The 22,563-nt window shown below is 62.0% G+C and overlaps 1 protein-coding gene across 10 annotated transcripts in view; it reads left to right on the top strand.

The window, feature by feature from the left end:
• Positions 1–22,563, top strand: part of CACNA1A (calcium voltage-gated channel subunit alpha1 A) — a 244,806-nt gene that overhangs the window by 187,322 nt on the left and 34,921 nt on the right. For all 10 annotated transcript variants that reach the window (XM_079115382.1, XM_079115377.1, XM_079115378.1 and 7 more), the window contains 8 exons: positions 4,440–4,891; positions 5,884–6,016; positions 7,267–7,396; positions 9,837–9,896; positions 10,492–10,598; positions 18,089–18,188; positions 19,780–19,940; positions 21,597–21,734. In XM_079115382.1, the coding sequence (XP_078971508.1) occupies positions 4,440–4,891; positions 5,884–6,016; positions 7,267–7,396; positions 9,837–9,896; positions 10,492–10,598; positions 18,089–18,188; positions 19,780–19,940; positions 21,597–21,734 (1,281 nt within the window). The remainder of the gene's footprint in view (positions 1–4,439; positions 4,892–5,883; positions 6,017–7,266; positions 7,397–9,836; positions 9,897–10,491; positions 10,599–18,088; positions 18,189–19,779; positions 19,941–21,596; positions 21,735–22,563) is intronic.

Genomic DNA, 22,563 nt, shown 5'->3' with positions numbered 1-22,563 from the left:
GCATCCACACCCAGGGCTGGGGCATGGTGGGTGGATGCGGATGGTCTCCGAGGCCAAGGCAACCCTTGGCCTTCCTGGCTGGCAGGTGCGTGGCCGTCCCCCGCATGCCCATGGGTCTCCCGCTTCTCTCCCTTAGGAGACTCACCACCAGGTTTGGGGCTCATGCCCATTTCCCCTCGAGATCCGCCGGTCAATGACGTCTGCAGAGACCCTTTCCCAAGAAGGGTCGTACAGGAGTCCAGGGTGGACCTGGCTTCTAAGGAGGCCACCGTCCTATCTGCCACCGTCCCCCCAAACTCAATTCTCCGCACGCAAAACCACCCAGGCCACACCAGCTTCCCCAAGAGCCTCGGCCACTCGGGGCTCAGACCCCCCCAGGTGGCACCTGGACCCTGGCCAGGCATGGCGAAGCTCAGGGGACGGTCCACCTGGGGGCCAGGTTACTCCCCGTCTGTGGACCCGAAGCCACCCAACAGGCTCCTCCTGTATGTTTCCAGAGCAGGTGGTGAGAGGGGCAGCAGGGTCCCCTTCCAGAGCGGAAACGGGGAGCCGGGGTCCTGAGCAGTCCATGCCCGGCAGGACAGTCCCCACCGTGTGTCCAGGCCTGGGAACAATCCTCAGTGTCTCAGGGCGACCGACTCTCAGGCAGCCACTCAGTGTCACGGATGAGAGGCCAAGGGACCACTGGGGGTCACACAGCAAATAGACTCTGGGATCATCACTTCGGTGTCCAGCACATAGGGAAGGTCCCGTTCCTGTGGAACCTTAGAGGTAAAAGAAACCACGAGAAAGCTGAGGCTCAGAGAGGCGGATCAAGCTGCTGAGGGTCACACAGCTCCTAAGTGGCACTGCTGAGGCTCCAGCCAGATGGACTTCCCTTCCCAAGTGTCCGTCCTGACCCACAGGACTAAGAAGTGAGAGGTCCCCTGTGTACTCGGACAACCCTGGAACTGCCTCGGTTTCCCCTTCCAGAAGGTGTGCATAGAAACAGTCCCGTACCTCCTTCCACCGGAAGGTCACTCACCATCCCGTCCACTTCCTGGAAATTCTGTGGACGTCTGCAGAGCACAGCAAGAGTGCAGAGGCCGGAGGCATGGCCAGCGGGAGCCCTCCAGCTTCCTACTTGTGGCTTTGTTTGTTTCTGGACTGCTGTGCAGTGTGGGTCTTGTGCGAGGCCAGCGCTCTGCCCTGGTCACCGCCCCAGGCCTTTTGGTTATTTAATCTGAGACAGGGTCTCCCTAAGCTACTGAGGCTGTCCTCAAATTTGCCATCCTCCTGCCCCAGCCTCCCACGCTGCTGGGATCACTGGCATGCGCCACTGCGCCCACCCGGTCAGGAGCCAGGCAGATCTGTGGGGTCCCGATGGGGCCTGAGGGGTCAGGTGTGTACCATCCAGCGGCTGCAGTTCCTGACCTCCTGCAGCAGGCGCTGTGCTCTCCAGAAGTGCCTGATGAGGCTCACCTGACAAACCATGTTCTGGGGCCTCAGTTTCCCCATCTGTAAAATGGGAGGGCGATGACCCAGCCTTAAGGTTATTGGCGAAGGCAGCTTCTTGTGAGTTCCCTCTGGGAACCTCAGGCTGCTCAGTGAGAAGCTCGGGGTCCAGTGCAGTGGCAGGCTCCCAGCTGGCTCTGTGGCCCGGGGCCAAGCCCTGTCTGTCTCTGATCCTCCATTTGCTCACCTATAGAATGGGAATGGCAATGCTGCCCCCTCCCCTGGCTAAGCTGAGGGCTAAATGAGTGGGTTCGTGTAAACGCGAGCGCGCAGAAGTGCTTAATGAGGGGGACTTTTTTGAGGAAGAGGGAAGGACCCAGGGAGCAGAATTGAGGGCTGCCTTCAAGAAGGGACAGAGAAGTGTGGGCTGCGGAGCCGTGTGGCAGTGACGGCAAGTGACAGTGTCCTGGGGTGGCAGAGGCAGGCTTGGAGCTGGGGCTCGGGAGTGGAGGACGGGGCTCTTGCAGAGGACAGAGGCCGGCTGGGCACATAGCGGGGGGCTGAGCTCTCGAAGCGGGTGAGGCCCGGGTCTCCCCGAGCAGCTCTGCAGGGCCAGCCCAGGACAGGTGCCGCAGGGCCTGTGGCCCGGAAGACACAGCTACCCTCCCCGGGGCATGTGCCCTGAGCGGGTCTCCATCGGGGATGAGCTGGCAGCTGGGGAAGCCGGGGCCTGGGCGCCTGAGGTTTGGGAGGGCCGGTGGGGTGGGCACCGCGGCCTCGGGACCCGCCTGGCCCAGGAGTCCCCCTCGGTGCCCAGGGCCTGTCTCACCCTTGCCCAGCTCTGCCGTGTGCCAGGCCCCACGCTGGACGCGAGACGAGAGAGAAACAAGCCCCTTGCCACACAGAGCTGAAGCCCCCGGGCACTGAGTGGGAAAGGTTCTGTGGGGACCTTTACGGGCGTAAGCCCGCAGACACTGCTCTCTTCTGTGGCTGCCTGGTGTGACTTGCTTCAGTGACCAAGGCCCCGGCTCCAGGCGCCACTTCTCCCGCCCTCCACTCTTCTCAGCCACAGGGCCTTTGCACCAGCTGCTCCTGTGCCTGCAATGCTTCCCCCGTCCTCCCATGCCCGAGTCCCCCCACTCCTGTCATTCTGAGGCCTCCTTTCCCTGTCACCCCCTGCAGAAAGCCCTCCCGGGGCACCAGAGGGGCCCTGTTTCCCTCCCTCATTCTCCAGCCCTCACACGGACTCCCTGCGGAATGTCTGCCTGGTCACTTACCAGCTGTGTTGCCTTGGACAAGATACTTAACCTCTCTGAGCTTCAGTTTTCTTCTCTGTAGAATGGTTCTGGTGCAGGTGTCCCCACGTGGCCCCAGGGGATTAGTTCAGAACCCCTTGGACACAGGTTCCCGGTGCTCAAGTGCTTGTAGGAAACGGCTTGGGTGTGCTAGAACCTGTGGGCGTCTCCCCACTGCGACCTGAAATGGTCTCTGATGTCTCATCACAGCTGCACAGTGACTGAAAGCAGCTCACACACTACTGGGGGGGACTCGTGACCGGGGGAGTGGAGGTCCTTCCCCACAATGCCCACCACTGTGGCCGCATCACAGAGGCCCGCAGGGTCGTGGCCCTCCGAGCTGAGGACTGGGGAGGTGGAGAGTCCAGCGCTGGGGGCGCCCTGGGGCCTGTGTTGGGGGCGTGCTGCTGCCGTGCTTGCTGTTGTTTTTGGACCCTATCAGGTGTCCCCTTGCCTGTGACAGGGACGGGGACATGCCCCCAACAGGCCTTGAGTGCAGGAGGCAGCTCCACCCAGGGGACAGGGCGTGCCCGTGCTTTGAGGGCGGGGCCGCAGCGCCGAGCCTGGGAGGAGCCTGGGGGGCGGGTGGGGGGCAGCCTGGGGGCCCTGCGCCCCAACCCCCCTTCCCCCCCCCCAGGCACATCCAGGGCTGAGGCCCCTCGCTGGGACCTGGCGGTACCACTGACCCCGTGCCAGCTGACCTCCTGCAGGGCTCAGAACACACAGGCATTGGTGGGAGATAAAGGGACCAAGATCCAGGGGCACCTCCTGGGAGGTCCCGTCCTGCCAGGAGGGGAGGCCCCGCCCCGCCCCCAGAGCTTCCTGGGGGTTGGGTTGGTTGGTTTGATTTGGTTGGTTGGTTGGTTTAGTTGGGTTGGGTTGTTGGTTCATTTGGTTTGGTTTGGTCTGTTGGTTGTTTGGGTTGGATGGTTGTTTGGTTTGATTCCTTTGGTTGGTTGGTTTCGTTGGTTGGTTCCGTTTGTTTTGGTTGGTTTGGTTAGTTTGGTTTGCTGTTTGGTTTGGTTGGTTTTTTGGCTTGGTTGGGTTGAGTTGGGTTGGTTGGGTTGGGTTGACTTGGTTGGGTTGGGTTGGTTAAGTTGGTTGGGTTGGTTCTGGTTTGGTTGGTTGGTTTAGGTTGGTTTCGTTGGTTTCAGTTGGGTTGATTGGGTGGATATGGTTTGATTGCATTGGTTGGATTGGTTTGGTTTGGTTGGTGGGGTTGGGTTGAGTTAAGTTGGTTGGGTTGGTTGTTCTGGTTTGGTTGCTTGGGTTGGTGGGTTTGATTGATTTGGTTTGGTTTGGTTGATTTCAGTTGGGTTGGTTGGGTGGATATGGTTTGATTGCATTGGTTGAATTAGTTTGGTTTGGTTTGGTTGGTTGTTCTGGTTTGGTTGGTTGAGTTGGTGGGTTTGATTGATTTGGTTTGGTTGGTTTGGTTAGGTTGGTTTGGTTGGTTTCAGTTGGGTTGGGCTGGTTGGGTGGGTTTGGTTTGATTACATTGGTTGGATTAGTTGGGTTGGGTTGAGGTGTTGGTTGGCTGGGTTGGTGCTGTGGTACCAGGGTGAAGCCAGGTCTGGCACATGCTGGGCAAGTTCTCTGCCACTGAACCGTGTCCAGGCTGTCCCTTGAGGGGGTCTCGGGCGGGTGCTGCCCGTGGCTCTGCCGTCCTAACTCGGCTGTGGTTCTTTCCCACCGACCTGCCTTCCTCAGAGAGAACCAGGGCGCCGGGGTCCCCCTGTCCGGCCCCAACCTGTCCACCACGCGGCCGATCCAGCAGGACCTGGGCCGCCAGGACCCTCCGCTGGCCGAGGACATCGACAACATGAAGAACAACAAGCTGGCCACCGCCGAGCCGGCCAGTCCCCACGACAGCCTGGGCCACGCCGGCTTGCCCCAGAGCCCCGCCAAGATGGGGAACAGCACGGACCCCGGCCCCGCGCCCGCCTCGACCACCAACCCCCAGAACGCCGCCAGCCGCCGGGCGCCCAACAACCCGGGGCCCCCGTCCGACCCCGGCCCCCCCAAGGCCCCCGAGAACAGCCTTATCGTCACCAACCCCAGCAGCACCCAGAACAACTCAGCCAAGACTGCCAGGAAGCCCGAGCACACGGCCGTGGACATCCCGCCCGCCGGCCCGCCCCTCAGCCACACGGTCGTCCAAGGTGAGGCCGCCGGGACCGGGGACGGGCCGGGGCGGGGCAGGCGGCTCCAGGCTCCCGCTGGTTTAGCCAAAGGAGCCTTTGCTCGGGTCCCAGTGTCGCCATCGCGACACGTAACTGGGTGGATTGGGAGCCCGGGGCTTTGCTTGCTTCTCGACCTGGGTCCCCCAGAGCCCGCTGGCCCCCCGCCCACGCGGCCCCATCAGTCTGGCCGCCTTCCCGGTGCCCAGTGGCCACCGCGGACAGTGCAGTCTAGACTCGAGGGACTGGCGGGTCGCGCCGAGAGGGGAGCACAGGGAAGCCCCGGCGGCGCGGATGTGGCCCCCACGGGTCCCCTGCGAGGTGCAGAGGCCACGCCCCTCCCACTGCGTCCCCGCGGGTCTGGGGGGCGTTTGCTTGGCCAGCGCCGCCTCCCTTCGGAGGTGGAGCCCGACCCTGTGCCCCGCCCACGGACTGAGACGCCAGAGCGGGGCGCGGGGGGCGCGGTCCGCCCTGGACACCCCCAAGCCAGGCTGCAGAGCCGGTGCGGCAGGCTGCGGCCACCCCCGGTCAGAAGGGGGTGCAGCTGGCCCGGGCTCATAGTCCCACCTATAAAGCGGGCTGTTGGCACTCGCCCCGTGTGTCCCCACGCAATGGCATGAAGGTCAAACAGGACAGGCACAGGTCTGAGAAAAGCCCACGAGGGTCCCAGCAGACTCGAGGCCATAGGGTGGTTGAGAGTCGCAGTCTGAGGCCAGTCTGCCGGTGCCAGCCCCGGCTCTGTCCCTCCAAATCTGTGTGACCTTAGGCAAGTCACTTCACTTTTCTGTGCCCTGGTTTTCTCATCTATCAGTGGGGATCATGAAGTACCAACTGCAGGGGTCGCATGAGGACTGAGTGGCGTCCCACAGTGCCTCGTGTGTGGTAGGAGCTTCCCACGCCTCTGGGTGTGGACAGGGGCCCAGAGACTCCTGGGAAACGGTGGAGGGAGCCTGTGTTGGTTCTTGTCCCAACAGTGAACAAAAACGCCAACCCAGACCCACTGCCAAAAAAAGAGGAGGAGAAGAAGGAGGAGGACGACCCCGGGGAGGACGGCCCCAAGCCCATGCCCCCCTACAGCTCCATGTTTATCTTGTCCACGACCAACCCGTGAGTACGCCCGCGGCCAGGGCAGGGGGCCGGGCCCCGGGGTGGCGGACGCAGGCCAGAGAGCAGAGGGTTCCTTTCCGTTCCACACCACCACCAGCCCTGGGAGGCCCTTTGAGTTAAAAAGTGATGTTCCTTTCTTAAGTCATATGAAGGTCATTGTCGTAATATGATTACTGGAAAAGACCCCTTCCTGCCACCAGCTAGAGAATCCCCATCGTGAATATCCAGATCTACAGTGTGAGTGAGATGCAGCTCTCAGAAACAGTTGCCTTGTGCAGTAGGCAACCTGTACAACCACACATGGCAACTCTGAATTCTGCTCCTGACTGCTGTCCCACTGGGGTTTAGATTCTGGACAGATGGTCTGTCTGTCCCAATCCCTTCTCCCTTGGGCATCCCTAAGGAGGATAGATCATTTAGGGAAGAAATTTGTCACGTGAATGTCAGATGGACTCAGGTTGTTCTACGACTGCATTTCCCCAGGGGTATTTCTCAGAACCCTGATTTCCCAAATGCTTCTCAACAAAGAAGAACCCCCTCCAATAAACTGGAGGGAAACAGCCCCTCCGACCTGCTCTTGAGAGGGCTAGTGCGGTGGCTGGGCCGTGGCCTGTCACCCTGAGCTCTGCCCAGGACCTGTGCCATTGGTGCCCTCGAGGCCCTGGCGAGGCCTGGGATCCAGGATCAGTCACTCGCTTCTTGGGGACCCCACCACATGCCACTCCTGTCAGTGTCTTTTGGTCTTCATACTCCATGGCCATTTTACAGATGAGGCACAGAGAGGGTCCGTAATGTGCCCCAGGTCACACAGCTGATATCATACAGAAGGAAAGACTCCCGCTGGCCCGTAGGTGCTCAAAAGCCCTCTCAGCCCCACGGCTGTGGCCCGCGTAGGAACTGGCTTCCAAGGGGTTGTCAGGGAGCGGGACCTCTGATGAGCAGGACACGCACGCGTCCCTCCCACCGAGGTTTCCCTGCCTCTCGGGGTTCCAGGACCCAGAGAGAGCCCTAGGAGGAGGGGCTCGGGAGTCGGATGGCACAGCCCTTGGAGGTTGGGATTCTGGATGGTGTTGTTAGGAAGGGAGGGTGTGCGGTCCGCGGTCTGAGTGGACCCCTGCACTCCCTCCTGTCCCCGCGGTCTGAGTGGACCCCTGCACTCCCTCCTGTCCCCGCGGTCTGAGTGGACCCCTGCACTCCCTCCTGTCCCCGTGGTCTTAGTGGACCTCTGCACTCCCTCCTGTCCCCGACAGCCTTCGCCGCCTGTGCCATTACATCCTGAACCTGCGCTACTTTGAGATGTGCATCCTCATGGTCATCGCCATGAGCAGCATCGCCCTGGCTGCCGAGGACCCGGTGCAGCCCAACGCACCCCGGAACAACGTGAGGCCCGCCGCGCCAGCCCCTCCCTCCTGACCACAGAGCTCAGGGTCGGGCGGGAGGGAGCTGGGGACAGCCTGTGGGGAGGGGGCACCCCTCCAGGGCGAGGTGGCAGGACAGGGGCTCCCTGGACGCCGTGCCTGCTCTGCAGGGAAGAGGTGCACGGATGAGCCGGTGACCTGCAGGTGCCCTCGGAGGCCGGGTCTGCCGGTGGAGTTTCCCCGGGGACGTGAAGCTCTGGAGGGGCGGGGGGCAGCCAGGCAGAGCATGGGTGAGGCCAGCGGGAGAGGGCAGCGTGAGCAGAAGCGCACCCTCAGGTGCGCGGCGTCCAGGGTCTGCTGAGCCGGTCACTGAGCCCTGCTGTGTGTGCAGACCCGGGGGCCGAGCGGGCGCGGCTCGTGGTTTTTGATCTTTGAGATGCGGGGATGAGCCCAGGGCGCTACCCTGCGCCACATCCCCAGCCGGAGCGTATTTTATTGGAGACGCGGTCTCCCCGAGTTGCTTTGCACCTCGAGGCTGCGGAGGCTGGCTTTGAGCTCGCCGTCCTCCTGCCATGGGGATGGCAGGGAGCAGCTCCGGGCCCCCTGCCCTGTCTTACTCAATCCCTCCAAAGCCTTCCCCAGGTGCCCGTCTGAGGGCCGGGGGGTCAGGCCCAGAGAGTGGGCGAGGGGGAGCAGGTGACCTGTCCTGGGTCGCCCTGGAGACCTGCCCGTGGTCAAGAGGGAAACCAAGGCCGCCCGTAGCAGTGGCCCCTCACCCTGGGGCCAGGCGGTGCCTCCCTCCCGCCCTCTGCCCAGAACCACAGGCCCCTCCTCCGGGCGGAGGCTGTGGCTCCTGGTGAAGTAGGTCAGGACCCAGGAGAGGCCGAGCCTCTTTCTGTGCCTTGCGGCCTGGGGCCCGGAGACCAGGGGAGATGGAAGGAAGTAATCGGGACCCGGCTCCCAGGGGCCTGCAGGCAGGCCTGGCGAGGGTCAGCAGCCCTCCCATCCCTGGCGGGGCAGGCGGGCAGGGCAGCCGCAGCCCAGGGCTGGAGAGAGCCTGCCGGGGACACGGGGACACAGGGACACTGCCGGTCTCCCCGCCCACCCCGCAGTGGCAAGTCCCATCCTCCAAGCAGCTGGCCGCCCAGGGAGACCCTGCCTCAAAGTGGGAATTCCCAGGCGGGGGTGTAGCCCAGCAGTCAGGCCCCGGTTCCACCGCGGTACCGCACGAAAGAGGAAGCCCCCCCCAGGGGAGATGCCCACAGCCCCGCTGGTGGCTGGCCTCCGCCCCTGGGCTCAGGGGGTCCCTGGAGCTGGGCCTCTTGCTGAACCAGAACGTGAGGGCAGAGCCCTGCTCCTGCAGGGTCCCACCCAGCTCCTCAGGCATCCACTCAGCACGCGTTACTTGAGTGCCTGCTGTATACCTGGCCCTGCACCAGGAGTTGGAGCAGCCACTGGGGACTGGCTGGAGACTGACCTGGGGGCAGACCAGGAGCCGGCCATAACACTGACAGCGTGTCAGGAAGGCCTGAGGGTGTGTGGACAGGACTCCAAGGCCAGGAGGTGGCGACCTGGGCAGCCCGGGAGGGCCTCACCAGGAAAGCCATGTCCAAACCAAGCTGTGGAGGAGGAGGGGGACCTGGACAGGATGCAGATGCAGGGAAGGGCATTCAGGTAGAAGGAACAGCCTGTGCAAGGGGCCTGGCGTGGAGTCCAGGAGGCAGAGGAAGCAGGGCACAGTGTCCCTGGGGCGGTGACCAGTGTCGTACAGGGCCGCTGGGCCAGCAGGAAGACTTGCGTCTGTAGTGCAGCCCCCTGGTGCAGGTGTTCGCAGGTGCCCTCTGATGGCCGTGCTGGGTATTGCCAGCTGGCCCAGCCACGCCGTTATGCGGCTTGGTGGGGAGTCAGGGCTGAGGGACCCATCTGTCCAGGCAGAAACTGGTCCGGGGTAAGGCAAAGGTGAGAGTCACCCACCCTGGTGAGGGACTGGCATGGACACAGAGGGGGACAGCCAGCAGCCACGTGGGCCCCAGTGCTTAGGAAGCACCGCATGGAGACCGGCAGAACAGGACACAGTGGGGATTAGATTCATCACTAAGAAGTCACCCCTGAACTTGCCCAGGGTCTGCTCAGTCCATATAGAACTCAGGGCAAATGCACAAGGCACCGTCGCCTCGGTGAGGCAACGGGCCTCGCGGAGGGATTCCACGGGATTTGCTGCCATCTGCTGGAAAGTTTCACTCACAACCTAGGAAGCTCACTCACGAGCTGGGGGTCGGAAGGGCCCTCGTGCAGCGCGCGTGCCGGCCAACCACATAGGACAGATATGCTTCCTCCGCGCAGGAACTCTGCTCCTTGGGGACTTTGCTTGGGGCCCACAGGCCGATGGACAATTGCAAAATTTACAGGGGTCTCTCCTGGAGCAAGTCACTGATCCCCTGCCCCTTTATCGTCCGCTGCAGGTGCTGCGATATTTTGACTACGTTTTCACGGGTGTCTTCACCTTTGAGATGGTGATCAAGGTGGGTGCAGAGCCAGCCCGGGCTGGACGGGCGTCTGAGCCCCAGGAAGGCCTCGGAGGCAGCTGGCGGGTGTGCCTGAGAGGCAGCCGCAGGGCAGGGCGGCTGAGAGAGTGGGATGTGGAGGCAGAGAGAGGGACCACAGGACCGCCCAGCTGGCCTGGGGGACCGCCGGCAGCGGCAGGCCGGGGCAGGACTCTGCGAGCAGGACGGCGCGGGCGCTCACGGGTGCCCTCTGGCGGCTGCGAGCAGGACAGATAGGGGCAGAGCGGAACCTGGACGCTGCAGGAAGATGAGGGCGGCGCCGGCTTGGTGGCCTAGGAGGACTTAAGAGGTGGACGCACCACCGCGGGGTTAGAAGGCAGAGCCCCCCGGGGATGGCCGAGGACCCAGTGTGAAGTCTGGGCGGCGAGGGGGCAGCCCCAGGTCTGGGGCAGCAAACCCCAGCTGCCTGTCGCGGGAGGGGAGGGGCCTGCAGGAGGGTCCCCAGGCTGCAGGCGTCACCCCTCCGGTCCCCTCCCGCCTCCTCCCGCGAGGTGCAGGTCAGGGGCCTCCAGGTCGCGGCAGAGCTCAGGCTCCGTCTCTTCTTCCTTCGCAGATGATCGACTTGGGGCTCGTCCTGCATCAGGGCGCCTACTTCCGCGACCTCTGGAACATTCTCGACTTCATAGTGGTCAGTGGGGCCCTGGTGGCCTTTGCCTTCACGTAAGTCCCCACCCGAGGTCCCCGCTGGCCTCTGAGCCCCCATCCCCAGCCCGAGACCACCTGCTGGCTCAGGGGACCAGTTCTCAGGGCACAGTGATGGGGCGCTGGGCTCGGGGGGCGGGAGGCACCGCATGCCACCAAGAGGAGCTGCGACTGGCTTGTGCACGTCACCCGTCACCGGGAGAGAGGAGGGTGGCTCCCTGCCTCCTCCCACGGCAAGGCCAGCACGGCCTCTTGCCGTGCGCTTCCTCTAGACTAGCCCTGCCAGACATCTCATCTCCCCTCTCCACCAGCACCAGAACTGCTGTCTCTTTGGGGGACCCTAAAAAGACAGCTAGGGAATGAGTGTGAGTGAGACCCAACCCCATGCCTGAAGGCCCCGTAGCTGTAGACCTGGTGACTCCCGTGTGTCCTCCACTTCTCCTGGCAGTCCTGGGACACTCTGCCCTCTTCAGGTCGGGGACCACCCTGGCACCTCCAAAAGGGCACCATGGGGCGTAGTATCCATACCAAAATGGCACCTGAGTTCTGCACTGCCATTTCAAGATGGCACCCTGGAGCCTAAGGTCATGTTCTGGGCAGCCATTCCAAAATGGCACCCAAGTTCCGGATAGCCATTTCAGGATGTAGCCCAAGAACCGCGTGACCACAGTTCAAAACCTGAGTACCCGTTCTAAGATAATAGGCCTTAGTAGCCATTGTAAGATGATGCTTTAGTCCTGGGCAGCCATTTCAAAATGGCACCCAAGTTCTAGCTGGTCATTTCAACATGGTGCCCAAGGGCTGAGCAGCCATTCCAAGATGGCACCTGAGTTCTTGAACCCAAGTTCTAGGTGACCATTCTATTAGGTCTAATCAAAATGGCATCTGAGTTCTGAGTCACCATTCCATAGTGGTACCCAGGTTCTAGATGGCCATTTCAAATGGTATCTAAGAACTGAGTGGCCTTTCCAAGATGGCACCCAAATTCTGGGTAACCACTTCAAGATGGCACCCTTGGGCTCAGTTACCATCCCAAAATGGCACCTGAGTTCAGGGCAGCCATTCCAAGATGGTCCCCAAGGACTGAGCAGCCACTGCAAGATGGCCCCTAAGTTCTGGGTGGCCACCTCAAGATGGCACCCTAGTTCTGGATGTCCATTCCAAGATGGCACCAAGGGCTGACCTGCCAGTATTCCTTAGGGCCCTGGAGTAAACTTAGCAATACCTTCCCCATGTTGTCGACGTCCGCAGCAGGCTGGAGATCTCCTGAGCTTCTGACACCAAGACAAATGTGAGGCTCTCGGTGACCCTGGCTGTGACCATCATGGTGCATCAGTCCCAGAAGGGCAGGTCTTAAAAGGGTCCGGACCCCCTCTCCCAAGACCCCCTCTGCCTCCGGGGTCCCTTCCTCGCGGATGTGGGGCCCTTCAGTGGCCTCCCTGGCCAGCAGTGAGGGCTGGTCTGTGAGGAGGACCCGGATGTGGCCCATTTCCACCTTGAGGCTCAAGTAGGTCACGCTCAGATCCCTCCCTGGAAACACAATGAGGTCAGGCTGTCGGAAGAACGAGATCTCCAGAGAGCGGGGCGCCTCAGAGCCGGCAGCCTGCGTGGGGTGGAGCCGCAGCCGTCCCTGCTCTGGCCTGACCTGCCTTCCTCTCATTTCCTCCTCCTGGTCTCTGATCTCCGTGTTGACCACGGCTGCAGCCAGGTCTGCAGAGTCGCTGGGAGCCTCGCTTTACAGCAGGTCCCATCTGCCAAGGAGAAGCACTAGGGGCCAGGGTCCCACCCAGCCCCACAGCAATGAGGAGGAGGAGGAGGGGGAGGAGGGAGAGGAGGGGGGAGGGGGAGGAGGGAGAGGAGGAGGAGCAGGAGGAGGAAGAAGAGGAGGAGGGGGGAGGAGAGGGAGGAGGGAGAGGAGGGGGAGGAAAGGAAGAAGAGGAGGGAGAGGAGGAGGGAGAGGAAAGGAAGAGGAGGAAGAGGAGGAGGGGGGAGAGGAGGGGGGGAGAGGAGGAGGGGGGGAGGGGGAGGAAAGGAAGAGGAGGGGGGAGAGGAGGAGGAAGAGAAGGAGATGGAAGAGGAGCAGGAGGAGGAGGAAGAAGAGAAGGAAGAGGAGGAGGGGGAGGAGGGAGAAGAGGGGGAAGAGGAGGGGGAGGAAAGGAGGAGGAGGAGGGAGAGGAGGGCTCCTGCCAGGGTCCCCAGGTCACAGCAGACTCTGCCCCCCTCTGAAGGGCTCTCTAGCTTCTCTTAAGGGTAGTCATTCTTCACTTATGATGGGGACACCGGGTAAGAAATGTGTCATGAGCTGATTCCGTCACTCTGCGAGCACCATAGAGCAAACTTACGCAAACCAGGACCTCCACCCACCCCGGCCCTGTCACTGGGTGGCATAACCTGACCTTGACCCTGACCCAAGGTCCTTACGTGGAGCTCAGTTGCATGAGGTTGTTCAGAGGCATCCAGAATTGCCTGCGGCTCACAGATCAGGTCACCTGCACCAGGCTTGGTGGCACACACCTGTGATCCCAGCTACCCAGGAGGCTGAGGCAGGAGGATCACAAGTTTGAGGCCAGCATCCACAATTTAGTAAGACCCTGTCTCAAAATTAAAAAGAAAAAAAGAAAATTTTTAAGCTGGAACGTAGACCTGCTTAGGACACCAGAACCCTGAGTCCAGTACCCAGGACACCTGAACCCCAAGCCTGGTCCCCAGAACCACAAAGGGGAAAAAATCACAAAGCCAGCTGCACCTTGAAAATTCTTGTTTGACACTTTTTTAGAATCGTTCCTATGCAAGGAAAGGTCAGGTAGGGACATCAGGCTGTCCTTGAGCCTCAGCAGGGTCGTGGATCTCACAGGAACCGGGAGGCGTGGGGTTTTGCTGTAAGCACTCTGGCAAGCACCAGAAATTCTCGTAGGATTCTGGAACAGGTTACAGTGCTGAGCGCGTCACAGGATCGAGTCCCGAGGCCCCACCCCTCATGCCCGGTCCTCTGGCTGCTGCCACTTCCCCCTAGAGGGCAGAACAGCAGACCTGGCACAGCTGGCTGGGCACCTTGATCAAGCCACTCCTGCATACCTTAGAGCCAAGCTGCCAAAAAGTCAGAGCAGGAGCCCTTGAGCTGCTTTTTTCCCCAGAATAGTTTCTGAGTCATACCGCTGGCTGCAGTCTCTGACCTCCTGCCCGAGGCGTCTCACATCCTATCTTGTCGTCTCTCGTGATGGACGCCGAGCAGGGTCTCTGTGGGCCCCAGCAGCTTCTGTCCTCTCTGGTCTGCTCTGTCTGTCCTGTCTGCTCTCAGAGAAGGCGCAGGCCGCCCAGGCGCTGGCCGAGCTGCAGTGGGTAGGCTCCCAGGTCTAGTCTCCCGGCTCCTGGCGCCTCCGTTTCCCGGTGCTGGGGGTGGCGAGAGCGTGCAGACTAGACCCCCGGGCTGAGGAGGGCTGCGCGTGGGCAGGACCAGGATGGGGTTGGGCGGTCGCAGCCACAGAGCTGCCCCACCCCCAGCCCCGACCACCGGGCCATCCATGAGCTGGGGACCCAGCCGGCCTGGGCTTGTGTCCTGGAGGGTCTGGAGCCCTGGGGAAGTCAGGGCTGCGAGGAGAACCTGCCCCTTGCCCTGTGGCCTCGCGGGACCCAGGCAAGGGCGCCTTCCTGAGCTGTGATCGTGCCCCATCTCTGAGCCGCTGACCCAGTCCCGAGGGGTCAGGCCTCCCCACCGCCTCCGCCCCTCCTGCACTTGCTCGTAGCTCTGTGTGTGTGCGTGTGTGCGCGTGTGTGTCCTCCATCGGCGCCTCCATGGCCATGTGACCTCCACCAACCCATTTCACCAGCCCTCGCCCAGCGTGCCCTGCTCTCTGCCCGTGCCCCCGGCAGCCGGCTGACGTGCCTCCGCAGCTGGCAGATCACGATCCTGCCCTGGCTGCCAAGAGTCCGTCTGGCGCTGCCCCTCCCCCCAAGGCAGGACCACAGGCCATCCCGGCTGGCAGAGCACCCTGATCAAGCTGCTCCTGCATCTTAGGAGCCACACTTGCAGCAAGCCAAAGAAGGAGCCCTCAGGCTATTTGCCCCACCCCTGAGGGCAATTTTTTTTTTTTTTTTTTTTTTTGCATTCAGTGAAACAAAAGATCAGAGTTCACTATACTGCACCTGGGTTTGAATCTCCATCTGCCACTTCCTGGCTCTGTGCCCTTGAGAAAGTCAGTCTCCCTCTCTGGGCTTTAGTTTCTCATCTGGAAAATTGGCATAATGGTGCCATCTTCCTGCACACAAGTGCAGTGGTATTCAGAAGGCTCGCATGTCAACCTCAAGTCCGCAGTTCAGGCAAAAATCACTGCCACTGGATGCCTCCTGCGTCACTGGTGAGGTAGTACCTGCACAGCTGCCCGCATGTGACTCACGTGCACTGAGCTGAGGGCCGCCTGCTTCGGAAAGGGTGGCCAGTGGGAAATCCAGTAGCATCTCCCTCTTAAAGTCGGCCCTGTTTTTGGAGTTTTTTGTTCGCTTGCTTGTCAGAGTCTCACTCTGCTGCCCAGGCTGGCCTCCTGCCCGGGCTGCTCAAGGCGCTGAGGCCACAGGCACAGGCCATGGCACCTGGTGCCATTCCTTTTTTAAGCAGGGAATGCAAACGTCCCTGCTGGGTTTCTCCGTGTCCCTCCCCTCTCTTCACTTTGGTGGTCCTCCAAGTGGCCGGACTGGGGACACCGCAGGGCCATCCATGTGCAGACGGAGCCTGGCCTCCGGTGCTGCCCGAGGCTCACCGTGAGGCTGGGCCTGACTCCAAGCGAGCCCTGGAGGGGCTGCGGCTGGGTCTGCTGAGCGGCTTCCTTGAGAACCTCCCAACGCCAGGCCACTGGCCGTCACAGACAAGGGTGTCAGGCAGAGGCAGGCAGAATTCAAACCCAGGTCCCTAAGGCGCCCCAGCCTCCCAGCCTTGCAGGCGGGATGGACAGCGGGGTGTCGGGCTCCTCGGACATCTGGCTTCCTGGTGCTGCCGGGTCGGACTGCGGCCTGCCCAGGGCAGGGACGGGGGAAGGGCTTCGGCGGAAGGACGGAGGACGGGTGGGCCAGGCGGCAGGGCGCCGGGTGTGTGTTCTGTGTTCTCTCCTGAGGCCGCTCACGATCTGTCTCTCCTCCAACGCCGCCTCGCCAGGAGCAGCACACGGTAAAGTCCCCGCGCCTCGCTCTCCGCGCTCTGTCCGTCTCTGTCTCTCGCTCTCTGTGCCCAGTGCAGCCACCTTGGCGCCGGGCTCTTCTCCGTGGCCTCCTGTCCTTGCTGCTGTCCTGTCTACTCAGATGACCAGAACGTGCTCCCTCAGGGCAGAGCAACCCCACAGCCCCCATGACCTCCGCCCGCCCGCCTGCCAGCTCCTGTGGAGAACACACGGGCAGGGGCGGCCTCCCGGCCGCTCCCGCAGGGCAGGAGCTGGGCAGGCAGCCGTGAGAGCCAGGAAGGCCCCAGGCCCCAGAGGACAGGGGCTGGGCCTGCAGGGAGGACCCCCCACTGGGGTCTCTGCACCCCCCACACAGTGCTCCGGGAAGGTGGCCTCCTCCTCAGGGCCTCCATCAATGGAGGGCTCTCAGTGTCCCCAGAGGCACGCCTGCTGGGCAGCAGTGCTGGTCAGCCAGACCCTCTGCTCCAGACGAGCAGATGCAGGTGCCTAGAGGTCAGCCATTGGACACGTCAGAGCCAGGGGTGAGGACCCATGCCTGTGATCCCATCAGCTCAGAAGGCTGGGGCAGGAGGTTGGCACGTTCAAGGCCAGTCTCAGCAACTTAGCAAGACTCTGTGTCAAAATAAAAAGTGCACAGGGCTGGGGCTGTCACTCGGTGGTTCAGTGCTTCCTGGACTCGGGCTTCAGTACTGGGGGGAAGAAGCAAGTGTTTAGCCCGGTGTGGTGGCGCATGCCTGTAATCCCAGTGGCTCTGGAGGCTGAGGCAGGAGGATGGCAAGTTCTAGGCCAGCCTCAGCAACTTATAGCCAGATGGCTGACCTTGGCCAGAACCACAGGTGTAAAATTCGTTCCAACAGGGGAACCAAAAACCGGCATCATTGTGTGTGTGCTGGGTCCCCTGGCGGAGGGAGCGGTAGGGTTTGTTAAAGCTCCGCAGCAAAGACGAAGAAATAGCGGTTTCCCTGCACGATCAGATCCTTTAATTCCGTTCCCTGCTCTGCCCGAGCCTCCGGGCGGTTGCCCGAATGTACTGCGTCCCCCATGGGGATGCAGCCTGAGCTGGCCACGAGGACCTGGGTTTAAAAAGACGAACCCCCGCAGCCTGCTCAGCCCCCCATCGCTGCCTCCCAGGCTGAATCAGATCCTCTGGACCCCCGGAGGCAGGAGAGAGGGGCCTGAAAAGCAAAAGGCGGGAAAAGTCCCATCTTTGCACCAGGGGGGCGGGGTCCCGGAGCAGCTGCGCCTGGGGGCGTGGCCGCAGGGTCTGCAGCGCGGTCTGACCTGGACCCATTGCTGTGGGGAGGGGACCAGAGCCATGTGGGGAAGAGCGGAGCCCAGGTGCAGGTCTGAGGGATTTTCTGTCCAAAGCCAGAAGCAAAGCGCTTCCCAGGTAGCACCGCCGGGCAGAGCCGGGAGGCAGGGGACGGAAGGGGCGGCCAGCCCGGCCAGGGCGGGGGGCGCGTCGCACAGGGACAGGTAAGTGGGGACGGGTCTGGAAGTTACGTGCTCTGCTGAGTCCAGTATGGGAAGGAGGTGGGAGAGGCTGGGGACAGGCCATGGGTCTGACCCCAGCTGGTGGCCGAGAGGGACGGGATGTTCAGGAACCTGACCCGTAGGGACGCGGATGAAGGACAGGCCGCGCCCAACCCTGGGCTTCTACTTGGGCACCGGGGGTCGGGGCGCAGCCAGCGCCGTCCTCCTGCGGGGTCTGAACCGCGAGGCGGTGCCGAGGGTGTTCTGCAGTCTGGGCTGCGGGCTGAGTCCAGGCCCAGGCCTGGACAGATCGGCTGTGCGCCTTGGTGGCCTGGGGGCTCAGACACCCTGGGAGGATGGGCAGAAACCACAGCCCTCGGAAGGACCAGTGGCCGGGAATGGGGAGGAAGTCTCAGTCTGAGAGTCGCTTTAAATGCTTCCTGAACCTGTTGGAAGGAGGGGTCAGAGCTGACCAGGATAATCTTTAAACAGAGCAGCGGGCCACCAGGCTCCCAGGCCCAGGGCCTGGTGGGAGGATCTCCACAAGAACGTGGAGCAGGGACAGGCAGCTCCCCTGGGCCGGGTCCCAGGGCCACTCTGTGCATCTGCTCAGGTCCAGCCAGATGGCAGAGGGCCTTCAACAAACCCTGAAAATAAAATCACAGAAAGCCATCTGCTCGCTGGCTCCCAAGCCCAAACTTAGCAGGAAAACTGAAGCCACTCCTCTCCAGGAAGGGCAGGGCCGTACCAGGCGCCACCCGGACCCCTGGGCTTGGGAAGGTGGGATCACCTGGAGCCGTGGCCTCCCACCTCCCAGCCTGACACCCAATCCCTCTCTTCCCTTCTCCCCCTAACATCCCTCCACAGTGGCAACAGCAAAGGAAAGGACATCAACACAATTAAATCTCTCCGAGTCCTCCGGGTGCTACGACCTCTTAAAACCATCAAGCGGTTGCCAAAGCTCAAGGTGAGAGTGGGGCATGTGGGGAGGGGGCCTGTCAGGCTTGCCATGTATAGTTGAACATGTTGCACACTGCTCAAAAAAAAAAAAACACCCTCAAAAGAGGTGCTGGTACCATCCCCGCCTTTTATGGTTTGTGTATTATTACAAATGTCCTGCAGGTGGCAGTGAAGTGAGTTGACCTAACAAAACCCACGTATTCTGGCAATTTCCCACTCGCTGAAATGTGCTGATCTTCCTGATTCACACAAAGGTGTCGTGTGGCCTGATCAGGGAAGCAGGAACCTGGGTTCCTGGTCCTTCGTGACCTTTACCTTACCCACCTCGTCTAGGCCCCCATAACCCTGTTCCAAAACAGCCAGATCCTGCATCCCCAAAAGCTCAGCATTCCAGCAACAGACAGAACGCAAACCCAGCATTCAGACAATCATGTCCCACCCCAGGGCCACCAGTATTCTCTCAATATGTCCCTTCATTTGTTTATTTACTTTTCTTTGAGAAGAAATACTGGGTCAAATCTCTCCAGTTCCAGAAAATACTGTTAATAGGAGGTAAAAGTAAACGTCTGTTGGAAGAAAATGAGATGCTGTTATTAAAATGTGGCCAAAGAAGGTCACAGGCCAGTGGCTTTGGGCGTGGGCAGCTGCTGGTCCTCGGTTGACAAGAGGCAGTATCCTGGGTAGGTGTCCGACACTAGCCACAGGGCAGCCCCACGCCGAGGGCCGGAGAGGAGCTTTGTCACCATGCTGGTCAGCCGGGGCTCTGCAGACCCCATGTCCCCTCTGGGAAGCAGCATCCTTGGGATTTTGGAAACTCATAGGTGACGTCCTTTTGTGGATGCGTGGCGGCCCCGGGGACACGGCCGCTCTTTGGGGGTGAAAGTCAGCACAGATCCGTGGGCTCCCAGGCGTCCTGTTCAGTGAGCCGTCGCCGTTTTCTGGGTCACAGCCTCCTTTGAGAGCCATGTGCCCTGTCCTGGGAGATGGCGACCCTGCCTCTGTGATCCCAAGTCCAGGAACTCCAGAGGGTGCTCTGGGGACAGAGCCGTGGTGGGGGCATCTCAAGCCGGGACCCCGTCCCCTGGGGGTGTGAGATACGCCGTGCACACAGAGTCCCCTCAAATCCAGAGAGCCCCAGCGGGCTCAGGAGGCAGGAGGGAGGAGGCCACCGGGAGACAGAGCCAAAGGGCAGAGGCCTCTCCCGTCCTAAAGAGCCACGTGCCTGACTGGAGAGGCCCCAGGAAGTGGCTGCATTACGCAGGGATTTAGGTGCTCAGAAACCCAAGTCCTGAGCTGGGTGTGGGTGTCACAGGCCTGTAATCCCAGCGACTCAGGAGGCTAAGACAGGAGGACCACAAATTGGAGGCCAGCCTCAGCAACTTAGCGAGACCCAGTCTCAGAAAAAGCTGGGGATGTCGCTCAGTGGTGGAGTGCCCTGGGTTCAATGTCCAGTACCAGAGAGGGGGGGGGGGAGGGGGGGGGGGGGGGGGGGGGGGGGGGGGGGGGGGGGGGGGGCGCGGAGCGTGCCCAGGGAGGCCGCTGCGGAGGGGCGGCCGCCCTTCCCGGGGAGGCCGGGGTCTGACGGCCGCCGCCCGCAGGCGGTGTTCGACTGCGTGGTGAACTCGCTCAAGAACGTCTTCAACATCCTCATCGTCTACATGCTCTTCATGTTCATCTTCGCCGTGGTGGCCGTGCAGCTCTTCAAGGGCAAGTTCTTCCACTGCACCGACGAGTCCAAGGAGTTCGAGAAGGACTGCCGGTGGGTGTCGCGGCTCCGGAGCGGGAGGAGGGTCGGGCTGGGAGCCCCTGGCCGCGGGAGGGGTGCGCCCTGGGCAGCGGGGCCTGGCGGCACGCGGCCCCCTCTGTGGGGGCTGGACGGGCAGGCGCGCCCACGCAGACCACGTGGAGACTGGAAAGCGCTGGGTCTGGGCAGCCCGAAGCCTGTCCTGGTGCGCGGGACCCTTGGCGCCACCCGGGGCGAGTGGTGCCTAGAAAGGGCGCCGTCCATCAGCGCAGGGCGCGAGGCCGGCGAGGGAGGCCAGCGCAGACACTTTCTGTCGAGGGCCACGTGCTGAAGGTCCCAGGCCGCAGCCGTCACCGGGTCAGGGATGCGCAGAGCTGTGCGCCCGCAGGCCTTCATTTCTGGAAACGGAACTTGTCCTTTAAGAGACGGGGTCTCCTGATGTTGCCCCTGCTGGTCCCAAATTCAGGGGCTCAGGCGGTCCTCCTGCCTCAGCCTCCCCAGGTAGCTGAGTCTGCAGCCTCAGGTCGTGATGTCCTGCGATTTCCCCTCGCCCTGAAAACCTCGGCTGCTGTTGGCGGGCTCGGCGTGAACCCTGGTGGCTTTACCCGCAGCCCCAGCCTCCCCGTGTTTTATTTGGAGACAGGGTCTTGCTCAGTGGCTTACAGGCTTGCTCAGTTGCTGAGGGGACCTTGAAAATGTGCCATCCTCGGCCTCAGCTGCCCCGGCAAGCTTCTCTAGAATTTGTTTACAACCATTTAAAAACCTGAGAGTCATGCTTGGCTCGGGGCCTGGCGCAAATGGCGGAGGGCGCAGATGTGGACTGTGAGCCACCACCTGACCCCGAGTCAAAGCGTGGGTGAGGGACCGCGGGCTCAGTCCCGCCCGTCAGCCTCCCAAGGGAGTCTCAGCTCAGCCAGGAAAGAGCCCCGGTACCCGGGGCGCTGGGTTCCAGGACCCCGCAGACGCCAGCACCCGCGGTGCTCAGTCCTTGATGTAGAACACGTCCTGTGTGCCCGGGACACACGTCTCCAGGCGACCGGTGCCACCTCTCTGAGGCGAGCTGCCGTGCTGCATCGCTCAGGGAATTGACCAGAGAAAACCTGCTCCTGCTCGGCGCAGGGTGCTGCTTTTCTAGAATCCTCTCAGTCCCTGGTCTGTCGAATCGCAGGTGCTGAACGGGGTCGTGAGGGCCAGCTGCGTCTCTGCCGCTGCTGGTGTGAACTGTTACTGAGCCGCAAGGGCAACTCCTGTTGTGTTGGTGGCTGTCACTTCAAATGAGAAGGATCCTGGCCGGGTGCTGGGGCACAGCCCTGTGACCCCGGCCACTCAGGAGGCTGAGGCAGGAGGATGGAGAGTTCAAGGCCAGTCTCAGCACCTCTGCGAGACCCTGTCTCTAAATAAAACATAGAAAGGAGGGGGAGGTGGCCCAGTGTGGCACAGCCCCCAGGGTCCACCTTAGCTCAGAAGCACAAAGCCAAGAGGCGGTGGGCCCCGAGCTGGCCGTCCCGCCTGAAGCAGGGCGCTGGGGTCCCCCGGGCAGCCCCCCAGGGAGCACAGGGAGAAACAGCGGGGGCCCTGCTTCCTGGGCTGCCGGGCTGCTGGTCCCCCCTCCTGCCGGTGTCCCTGGGGGCCGAAGCCGGGCCGCCGGCCACTCACCGCCCCTCCCCGCAGCGGCAAGTACCTCCTGTACGAGAAGAACGAGGTGAAGGCCCGTGACCGCGAGTGGAAGAAGTACGAGTTCCACTACGACAACGTGCTCTGGGCCCTGCTGACCCTCTTCACCGTGTCCACGGGGGAAGGCTGGCCACAGTAGGTGACCCCGGGGCTCGGAGGGCGGGGCGAAGGGGACCCGCGCAGATGACCAGGAAGCCTCCCGCCCTGGGCCTGCCTCCCCGGTCCCGCGGTTTCCGGCCTGCCTGAAGGCCCAGGGCTGTGTCCCCACCCATCCTGCCAGGGGCGTGGGTCTCCAGGTCAGGTTTCCCAAACCCACCAGGCCATGGGGACATTCTCGCCTAGCAGGGCCAGGACAGGAGGGACAGGGAAAGGCTGGGCCGGGCGCGTCCAGGGTGGACCTGTCTCTACTTCAGGTTTTGATATTTGGCTGGACAGTGGTGCCCACCTGTGACCCCCAGCAGCCGGGGAGGCTGAGGCAGGAGGATCACAAGTTCAAAGCCAGCCTCCACAACTTAGCAGGCCCTGTCTCAAAATAAATTAAAAAATAAAGAGCCACACTGGGGGTGTGGCTCAGTGCTTAAGCGCCCTGGGTTCAGTCCCTGGTACCAAAAATTTTTTTAGATATGTGGTTCATGGTGGACTTTGTGGAAGTCACTCTGATTTTTTTTAAATGCCACAGTTTTTTATCTTGACCGCTGTGTTTTGGGAGCCCCTGTAATTTTGTCCAAAGCAAATGCCTCTCGCCTCACCCTGGTCTGGGTCCTCCTTCCAGAGGACGTGGAAATGCCGGGTTGAAGACGGCAGAGTCTAGCGCGTGCTAGACTTCACCCCCTCCAGCAGACACCTCCCCAGTGTGGCCGAGGCTGGCCCACAAACCAACCTGGAGTGAATTCTTAGACACACCCCTGCAACAGCCTTCCACCTGTCAGAGAATCAGTACAGCATACCTAATGATTTTGTTTGA

This window comes from Sciurus vulgaris (assembly GCF_902686455.1).
Source record: "Sciurus vulgaris genome assembly, chromosome: 16".
Lineage (NCBI taxonomy): Eukaryota > Metazoa > Chordata > Mammalia > Rodentia > Sciuridae > Sciurus > Sciurus vulgaris.
The sequence above is the reverse complement of the archived record's forward strand: the minus strand, read 5'-3'. Positions and strand labels throughout refer to the sequence as shown.